General features: G+C 62.9%; 1 protein-coding gene across 1 annotated transcript in view; it reads left to right on the top strand.

The window, feature by feature from the left end:
* The window catches only part of FOXK2 (forkhead box K2), a 28,896-nt gene extending 20,363 nt beyond the window's left edge, over positions 1–8,533 (top strand). Inside the window, exons 3-9 of the mRNA XM_090290701.1 lie at positions 101–248; positions 613–759; positions 3,893–4,086; positions 4,850–5,025; positions 5,892–6,155; positions 6,243–6,422; positions 8,105–8,533. Of these exons, the coding sequence (XP_090146827.1) occupies positions 101–248; positions 613–759; positions 3,893–4,086; positions 4,850–5,025; positions 5,892–6,155; positions 6,243–6,422; positions 8,105–8,298 (1,303 nt within the window). The 3' untranslated portion in view covers positions 8,299–8,533. The remainder of the gene's footprint in view (positions 1–100; positions 249–612; positions 760–3,892; positions 4,087–4,849; positions 5,026–5,891; positions 6,156–6,242; positions 6,423–8,104) is intronic.
* The last annotated feature ends 1,360 nt before the right edge of the window (positions 8,534–9,893 follow it).

Raw genomic sequence — 9,893 nt, forward strand, 5'->3', positions numbered from 1 at the left:
GGGGGGGTGATTGCGTTGCCCCTGGGCAGAGCCAGCTGTGGCAGCTCAGCATGGGGCCGGCTCCACACGGACTACAGGGAGCATCTCTTCTTGCCCGCAGTGCTGCAAACTCCTGCCCGTCCAGCCCCCGGGGAGCAGGGTCTTCAGGGTACAAAGTGGGCCGTGTGATGCCATCTGACCTCACTTTAATGGCTGACACCTCACAGCCAGAAAATGAAAAGGAAGCTTCAGGTGGAGACAGCCCCAAGGTGAGTGTCTCAGAGCCTGAGACAGAGCCCCCCACCCCATGTCTCGGGACCCCCGCAGGCGCTGAGCAGCACGTGGGGTACGAGGGGCGCGTGGCTGGCCGTGCTCTGGCCGTTGCTCAGCCTGCCCTCGGGCCTGGGGTCTGCGCAGCGCCAAGCAGACAGTGGGGGACAGGACAGCCCTTGCTCCTTGTGGGGTGATGTGCACTGTGTCCCAGACGCTGGAGGTGGCATGTGTGCCCGTGTCTGAATGCACATGCGCACACGAACCCATACATACTTAAAACCACCAAGAGTCCTGAGTTTCAGTACATGGCCTAAAAGTTTTGATAACGTCAATGATGTTTTGTCTTGAACTGAACGGCAGGACGACTCGAAGCCTCCTTACTCCTATGCACAACTCATCGTCCAGGCGATCACCATGGCCCCCGACAAGCAGCTCACCCTCAATGGGATCTACACGCACATCACGAGGAACTACCCGTACTACAGGACCGCAGACAAGGGCTGGCAGGTAGGCCCGCCGGTCTGCTGCTGTGCGTCTGCCGGGGCTTGCAGGGCTCGCTGACGGCGGAGGGGACGTCATTGTGGGTTTGAGTCGGGCACGGGGTGGGGCAGGGGGCGGCAGGTGCTGAGGGAGGCGAGGGAGGTTCTCGTTTGCTAAGAGAGGAAGACTTGGTCACGGCCCACAAGTTCCGCTCCTTCTGACCCCTGGGTGCTGAGCGGAAGGAAGAGCGGTGGCAGGAAAACACCCCGCCTGCGTGCTGTGCCGCCACGCGCCCACGGCGGGAGAGGCAGGAGAGGCGCGGGTGTTGGGTTGCTCCCTGAAACCAGGGCGGCCGCTCACACCTGGAACGAAGGTGAATCAAGGGTCCAGCCAGTGTCCCCTCCGGCCCCGTCCTGCCGCCCGTGTGTCTGTCGGCCGAAGCGCATGGCTGTGGAGGGTTTGCCGGGAGGCGGCTCTCCAGCTGCCGTACCGAGGAAGGCAGCCTTTCTTCAGAAGACACCTTCTTGCTTGGTCATGAGAAACGCACGTTTACAGCTTACGCTCATGGGGTGACCGGGGAGGCTGCAGAGTTCCTCTGGCGCTTCATGAGTCAGCGATCTTGTGGAAAATGTGTCTGTTGAACCCTAACCAAGTGATGGGGGTGGGGGGCCGTTTTCTGTGTAATGGAGGGTAAAAGCGTCTCTTCTACCTGCAGGCGTACACATGTGTTTGATAAAGAGTCTGCCCGCCACCCCTGAATCGTCCTTTCCAGGGGCCGTAGTTCCGTCAGGGTCCTCAGTGGTGGACGGCACAAGGGAGACTGGCCTCCCCTGCGCAGGGCGGGACAGATGGAGGAGGCCTCGTCCCGCTGCCGGGCAGGCCTCGTGGGACTCACCGGGCTGGAGCCTGCAGGCGGGGCCGTGCGGCAGGGGAGCCGGGAGCCGACCAGAGCGGCCCGCTCTGCTGGCTGCGGGGGACGCTGCCGTGGGCGGGGTGCCAGCCAGGCTTTCAGGGCGAGTATCCGACCAGACTCAGCATCCAGTTCCCTGACGGTCCCGCTCTCCTGTGCTTCCCAGCGTCGCAGGGTTTTCTTGCTAAAAGGGGCCGAGGGGCCAGGGCCAGGGCCGCAGCGAGGGACTCCCTGGGGCCGACGGCTGCTGGCTCCAGGGCAGGACTCACAGCCCATGGGGCCCGGCCCCTCGGTTGCACTGTGTCCTGATGCTCGTTTTTATTGAAACATCTCCCTTCCTGTCTAGATAAGGGTTGGAAGGGTGGCTGATGACCGGGCAGGTCCCACCTCCTGCCTCCAGCGACTTCAGCGGGAAGGGGTCCTGCTCCGGCCCTTCCACGGTGTCACGCACACGCCCTCACTTTCGTCCTCTGCTTGCGGCCCGTTTCTGTCCTGTGGTTCTCTGTGCTGCTCCTCCCAAGGCGTCCGCACGTGGGGGACCTTGTCCCCTGATCCCCTCCCATCTTCAGACAAAAGTCTTTCCCGTTGTGCACCCTCGTGTTAGAAAACAACCAGATCCCGTTTCTTTGGAGGAAAAAAGTCAGCAAGAACGGGCCATTTCTGAAATGTGGATTTCCCGGCGCCGTCCTGGGCGCACGCAGGGTGGGATGGGCGGCGCTGAGCTGAAGCCTCCCTCCGAGGGAGCCCGGCCGCCGGTCAGACTGGCTGCGGGTTTCAGCTCCCGGTACCCGGGCAGACTTCCTGGTTGGACTGGAGGGAACCCTAGGATAAAGCGCGGCCGTCTGAGCGACCCTCCTGGAGACGCGACACATTTCTTTCCTTTCGTTGCGTATTTATGCCGAGTGTTTCCTTAGGCTTCGTGAGTGTGATTTGCCCAGCCCGGGATTGAGGTGTTTGTTATGTGTGTGAAGAGTTTGAGAATCCAGGGCTCTCAGCCTCTGGGAGGACTGGAGCCAGTTTCTTAGAGTTGGGGGCGCCCTGGGCCCGCCTGGGCCCCACGGCCTGGACTTCCCTTCTGGATGGGTTTCCTGTGTCTAAGTTTCTTCCCAACGACTTTCCGTGCCAGGCACACGCGGCCCAGAACCAGTACTGCGGGTGGGTTACGAGGGCGAGGAGCTGTCCTTGAGAAGGGGGCCTGAGCAGATGGGACCCAGGGGCCCGTGCCAGCCCACCCGCCTGTCCTCCCCAGGTCCGCTGCGGGACTGGGGACAGCTCCGGGCACGGTTTGGGAGGGAGAGGGTGCAGCAGGTCCTTTTCTTCAGACAACCTGCCTGTCCGCAGAGCTGTGGCGCCCAAGCCTGTGGTTTTGAAACTGTCGCTGGGTTTGGTCAAAGCACTTGCAGAACAGTCCTCCTAGCCTGCTTGTGTCTCCCGTGACTGTCTCCTGGTACCTCCTGCTGGTCAGTGGGGCCTCATGTGCCCTGGAGGCTGTTGTGAGGGTGGAGCAGGGTCAGATCCCATGCTGGTGGCGCAGCCTGGCCCTCTTAGGCGGCAGGACCACACGGCCGCTCCCTGGTCTGGGACTGTCCTTTGCAGGCAGTCACGGTGAGGGTGGCGAAGCCACGTTGGGCCCTGGCCTGCCCCTCTGCGTCGGGTCTGCTGTGGCAGCACCTGCCCCACACTGGTCCGCGCAGTGACCGGCACACAGCGCTCTGCTATGGGGCTTGGTGGCCACTCCCGAAGTCCCACCAGGGGTCAGAGGACCCCCACCCCCCGCTGCTGTAAGGACGGCCTGATTCTCAGAGAGTCAGGTGGCGAGGCCCCATCTGGCTTGGCCGTTCTCAGCCCACGGTCCGGGACTCTGCCTTCTCCTCTGAACCTGAAGAGGCCTCGGGGGCCGGGATTGTCTCCTGAGTCTGACGGCCGCACCTGGCTTCCCGGAGGAGCGGACGGACAGGCCCTGGCTGCTCATCAGCTGAGGCCTGTAATGACACAACTTGGCGATGCGTGTTCTAAATTTCATGTAACGCGTTTGTTCACGGAAATTCCATACCTCATGCCACGCAGCCCGCCTTCATGCTGCCAGTGAGGTAACTGGCGCGGGGGCCTCGGGGCCTCGCCCGGCCCGGGCTGCAGCACCGTGGGGACAGCGCTCCGTGCGTGAAGCCCCTCGGGGCTCTGTGGGCCTGAAAGCGTCTTCACTTCTCAGCAAGGACGCGGGTGGACGCGACCTGTTTGTTTGTTTCACAGAATTCAATCCGTCACAACCTCTCTCTGAACCGTTACTTCATCAAAGTGCCACGTTCCCAGGAGGAGCCGGGCAAGGGCTCCTTCTGGAGGGTAGACCCCGCGTCGGAGAGCAAGCTGGTGGAGCAGGCTTTCCGGAAGCGGCGGCCGCGGGGCGTGCCTTGCTTCAGGACGCCCCTGGGCCCGCTCTCGTCCAGGTAAGGAAGGTGGCCTCACTGGACAGTAGCGAGTGCCCCCCTCACGTAAGGGTCAGTTCTCCTTTGGGAAGCAGAGGATGTGGGGACGGGGATCTGGATGAGCAGCAGGGTCGGAAACAGCTCAGATGGTTTGCAGAGTGTCACCTTCACTCGGCCCCCACGATGCAGCTGCCACTCGGGCCAGGAGAGCTCTTTAAAGCTGCCCTTTCACTTAACCTCAGTTTGGTTTGTTTGAGGTTAACTGCCTTATTTAAAAATTCACACTTTTAGCTTGCTTAGTGGATATCATTTTTAAACTAAAAGAGAGCCCTGGGTGGTGTGGCTCAGCGCATTGAGCGTCAGCCTGGGAGCTGAAAGGTCGCTGGTTCCGTTCCTGCCCAGGGCGCAGGCCTGGGTTGTGGGCCCAGGTCCCTAGTTAGGGGTGTGAGAGGCAACCGATTGGTATTTCTCTTCCTCTATCTCCCTTCCCCTCTCTCTAAAAATAAGAAAATAAAATATTTTTTAAAAACGATGCGAGCGTACTCTGAAGCCTCCCGCCGGCTTGCACAATGCCCACTCCCGATGCCTGACCAAAGGGCACGGGGCAGTGGCACCGGCACAGCCACGCGAGTCTCGACGGGAGTCCGCCTCCATCACAGGTGTCACCAGGAAGTAACACTGCAGATGTGGTTGGTTGGCAGGAGACAAAATACACCTGTTAAAACAAGGCAGCTTTCAGATGCTCTACCTCTAAAACTCCACTGTCTTCTTTCTGGCGACACAGAAGCGCCCCGGCCTCTCCGAACCACGCTGGAGTGCTGTCTGCTCACTCCAGTGGCGCCCAGACCCCCGATAGCCTGTCCCGCGAAGGCTCACCAGCCCCCCTGGAGCCCGAGCCCGGCGCCACGCAGCCCAAACTGGCCGTCATCCAGGAGGCCCGGTCGGCCCAGAGCGCACCAGGTGAGGCCCGCAGGCTGGCGGTTCGTGAGGAGGGACGGGAGAGGCTCTGGCTGCTCAGTACCTTGTACCTGACACTGAGTGCGCAGGACCTGATTTTCCAGGCTCCGGAAAACTCAGCACCGTAATAGAGAACGAGGGGGTGCTCTGGTGCGGCATTGTGGGTGCCGGAGGTGCTGCTGGATTAGCCTCTTAGTCACTTCGTAGTTTAAGAGCCTGCGGGAAGGATTCCTCCCTGCCCCAAAGAAATAACGAAGGAGACATTGATTAGCGGTAAAAACACCCATTTGATGGTTGTGAGCATTATAACGTCACAATGCAGAAGAAATCCGCGTGTCCTGGCGAACGAAAACAATATGGTGTAGAAACATGTCCAAACTAACTGCCTTCTGGCTCCGAACTGGTTGGCAAAATGTGTGTATGGCTGGACAGGCAGCCCAGCCTGGGCCCTGTCCCCGCGTCCTCCCGGACACTGCAGCCCAGACCCGGGGGGCAGAGGCTGGTTGGCTCAGCCCCTCGCGGCCTCACTCCGTCCCCAGCGTCCCGTCCCCGGCGCCTGCGGGGAGAAGATGACCTGAGCCCCGGGGAGCAGGCGCCTCACTCGGGCCTCTGTGGGCAGCTTCCGCCCACATCCTGTGTCCGCGTTTCTTATGGGAAGGGCTGTCGTAAGAAACGTGACGGGCGCCGATGTTGCGTTCCTGGCGATTAGGTCTGCGAGCGGCCGTCCTCGTGAGCAACATGCCCGGCGCCGGGAACGGGGCCGCGCCCTGGCTTGTGCGTTGGCCTGTGTCGTCCCAGCTCGGACCCCGTGTGGGGAACGGGCTGGAGGGGACCCGGGACACGGGCCTTACCGCTCTGTCCCCCCACAGGCTCCCCGCTGTCCGGTCAGCCCGTGTTTATTGCTGTGCAGCGGCAGCTGCCGCCGACGCTCAAGCCCGTCACCTACACGGTCACCGCCCCTGCGACCACCGCGGCCTCCCAGCAGCCCGTTGTGCAGACGGTGCACGTCGTCCACCAGATCCCGGCCGTGTCCGTCACCAGCGTCGCCGGGCAGGCCGTGGTCACACAGGCGGCCGTGCTGGCCCCGCCGAAGGCAGAGCCGCAGGAGAACGGGGACCACCGGGAGGTGAAAGGTGAGCTGCTCTGGAGAGCGGGCCCCGGCCCCAGCACCCCCCTCCGAGCGGCGGGGGTGCTGTCAGCTCTGCCTCTCCCCCTTCCAGTGCGAGTGGAGCCTCTTCCTGCCATGAGCCGCGTCGTCCAGGCGGCGCCGAGCGGCCCCGTGCCCACGGTCACCATCGTGCACGCCCCCCTGGGCCAGCACCAGCTGCCGGTCAAGACTGTGACGCAGAACGGGACGCACGTGGTGCCGGTGCCCGCCGCGCACGGCCAGGGGAGCAGTGGTAAGCAGGACGGGGTCCTTGAGGGCTTTGGGCCCAGCTGCTGGGAGTCGTGTCTGAGGACACCAGGGACGTGCTCATGGGAGTCGGCTCCTGGGGCCCCCGTGGAGGCCCGTCTCACGCGAGAGGAGCGTTTCTGAGAACCTAGCGAAGACGTGCTCCCACTTTCTGCACGGTACCTGGCTGTGGCCTAGAGGCAGCCTGAGGTTGGGGCGATGGACCCCCCTTGGGAGCCTCCTCACTGACGCATCCAGGCAGTGGCCCCAGGAGGGTCTCATGTGGTAGCTGCCGTCCCCGGAGCCCTGACGCTGACGAGGGGACAGGACCGACCGAGGGAGCTTGGCTCTTAGACAAGAGGCAGGGTGTTTCCACGTTGTTGTCAGTGGGGTGCTTTTCGTGATTTCCTTTTAAAATTGCTGTTGTTTGAGCCTCCGCCCTGTAGCTGCTGCGTTCGTCTGGGCCCGTGAGGGCTGGGGTGCGGGTGAGGGGCCCTCACGTGCAAGTGTGTCAGGAGGTTCTGCACGTGGACACGCTCCACCTCCCTCCCCGTCTGACTCCCCCGGGGGGACACGTGGTGCTGCATGGCCGTGGCGGGAGCAGGCACCTCGCTGGCGTCCTGGTCTCGGGAACCCCGGACTCGCCGCACAGGCTGCTGTCGGCTGGGGAGTGTCATCCGAGGACCCGGGTGCTGAGGCCGGGCTGCGAGCGCCTCCGTGAGAGGTGCCAGGCCTCACGAGGGCTCTTCCGGGGGAGGCAGCCGTGGTCTCCCCGGGGCCTGGCCCTCCCAGCGTAGCTGCCTTGCTGAGGAGAGTCGGCCGTTCACTGGCGCCTGGCGGGGACGTCCGTGTCAGAGTTCCTCGGGGTGCGGGCTGCTGGTCTCGTCGCAGCGATGTTGGCAGCTCCTGGGGCACTCGCGCTGCTCCCCAGGAAACCTGCTGTGCTCTGGCCATTGCTCAGCCTTGGCCCCGTTGGGCCGTACGGGCTCAGTCGGTCTTTGCGAGGAGACTGCCCTCGGCTCCGTCTGGGGCCCGGCGTGTCAGGGAGGAAGGTCGCGGCTGCTGTCCCAGGCTCCTGCGCAGGCAGGTCTTTCTTTGGGGAAGACCCCATCTTGTCCCGTAGTGTCCTCAGGGAACGTGGGGTCAGGTGGCAGGGCAAGGGTCTCCCTGGACCGGGTGCTGCTTCCCTGGGTCGCGTGGGTGAGCCACATGGCGTGCTGGGGTGTCGGGCTTCTCTTTGCCCAGTGGGCTCCTTGCCCTGAGGAAAGGGCGACCCATCGGTTCTTCTCCTCAAGTTTGCTTGGCTGTGCAGAGCGCGGGGCGGGACGTCCCCCGTGGGCCTGTGAGGAGGGAGGCAGCGCGCCCGTCACCGGCAGCTGCGCCCCTGGGCCCGCTGCCCTCGTGTGAAGGTCGCAGCGCCCAGCGTGGGGCCAGGGGCCGGGCGCGCGGGGAGAGCGCTGGGCTGAGCGCACCACCCTCTGCTGTGGGTGCGCGCGTTGCTGACCCGGAGCCTCAGTCTCCCCCCAGGTCTGTAACATGGCCCCTCGGGCAGCGATCAGGTGACGCCAGCTGCATGCGAGTTCCCGCAGCCCAGCGTGGACTGGCCCCCGAGGCTGCGCAGGCCACGGGAGACGCTGGCCCTCCGGGGGGCCGGGGTCCCTCGGGGTCTGACTCACTGTCTCTCCGCAGCAGCGGCAAGCCCTCTGCACATGCTGGCGACACACGCCTCCGCGTCGGCCTCCCTGCCCACCAAGCGCCAGAACGGCGACCCGTCGGAGCAGCCGGAGCTGAAGCGGGTGAAGACCGAAGCCGGCGAGAGCATCGTCATCGCCCTGAGTGTGGACGCGCCGCCGGCCGTGCGGGAGAAGGGCGTCCAGAACTAGCGGCCGGGAGAGCGTCCCCACCTTCCTGTCAACTCTGGTGCCAAAAGGAGACGCTGCCTCTTGCCGAGCCCGCGGGTCTCAGGGGCAGAGGGCCCTGCGGTTGGACCTGACGTCAGCACTGCAAACAGAACCCAGGTGGCCTTAAAACTCCTGACAGATGGGAGTCGCACCTGACCTTGAAACCACACAGCCGGCCCGGCGGCGTCCCCCTGCCCGGCGCTCACCTCCCTCCGAGCGCAGGCTCCCGTCCTCCCGAGCGAGGGTGGCACCTGGTGTGGGCGGGTGGCAGGAGCCGCCCCCGAGGACCCAAGGGGCTGGCGGACGAGACAGTATTTTGTTGTTCATGTGGAATTAGAGTATTTTGAGGACTTTCTTTCTTTACAAAATAAGGGTCTTCGGCATTTCAGAGCGCCCGTCGCTCCCGGGGAAGCCCTGGCCTCCCGGGCCTGCGTCAGGGCTTTCACGCGGAGCCTAGAGACAGCGGGGCCCCGTCTGTCCGCGGCCTGTGGGATGAATTGCTCTGTCTGGCTCCAGTCGGGAGGAGCGAGGGGGTGACGGCCGTCGGGCGCACGGACGCTGCGGGGCGGACAGGTGGACGCTGCGGGCTGCACTTAGCTGCTCCTCTTGCTACTTTTTGTTGTTTGTTCTTTGTGTTGACTTCGTCCCTGGCCCCCTTTCCACTCTGAGTAAAACGAGTCTCCTAAGTATCGTGTGTTTAAAATGACGGAGCTGTTCCTGCTTTATTTGGGGAAACAATTCGGTCTCTGATCGCACGCCCTTTCCAACAAGAGTCAGAGAGCTCTTGGTGGCGTGTTGGCTATTTTAGGTACCGTCACCGCGCGGCCACGCCCGACCAGCTGTCTGCCCGCCAGCCCCGCTCTCCCGCAGCAGCTGCCGGCCGAGGGGGGCCGCGGCTGAGCATGGGGGGCCTCTGGGCCGTTTCCTGATTCGTAAGAGCAAGGCCCTCTCGCCCTCTCGGAACTGAGTCCACTGCTGAGGCCGACTGCCCTCCTCCAGGAAGTGAAAGCGGGAGGAGAGGAGTGAAGGTGAGAGGGGGGGCAGCGGGGGCCCCACGGCCCCAGCCCAGCCCCTCCGGAAGCAGACCACGCGTCTTTCCGGAGCGTTCCGACGCTCTGGGCCGAGCTGCCGAGCGAGCAGAAGGAGGGCTTTTGGCCTTATTGTGAATTTTTAAATGTCATCATCATAATGTTATTTATTTAAATGTAGTTATTTTGGTATTTAATTTTTTTTTAAAGAGAGGAAAAAACCCTGTATTTTCCTGGTGGGATGAAGCAGCTCAGAATGGTATATTTAGGCAACTTTAAAACATTTATTATTTACCTAAAGACCAAATATGATGAATTTGTTCTAAGTATTGTGTGTCGATCCAAAGTCTGGAGCTGTCGCAATGTCTCTGCAGATGATGCGTATGGAAAATTATGAAATTACTGCACAGCAGCTGGATTTATAACTCAGCCATTTAAAAAATAAAACGAAACCATCAAGCGAGTGAGCCCCCGTGTGTGACAGACGCAGGCGTGGGGGGGCTCCTGGGGCCGCGGGCCGCGTTCCCCAGACACGTCACCAATACTGCG

Source organism: Furipterus horrens, unplaced genomic scaffold, assembly GCF_987537825.1.
Source record: "Furipterus horrens unplaced genomic scaffold, mFurHor1.1.pri manual_scaffold_11, whole genome shotgun sequence".
NCBI classification, from domain to species: Eukaryota; Metazoa; Chordata; class Mammalia; order Chiroptera; family Furipteridae; genus Furipterus; species Furipterus horrens.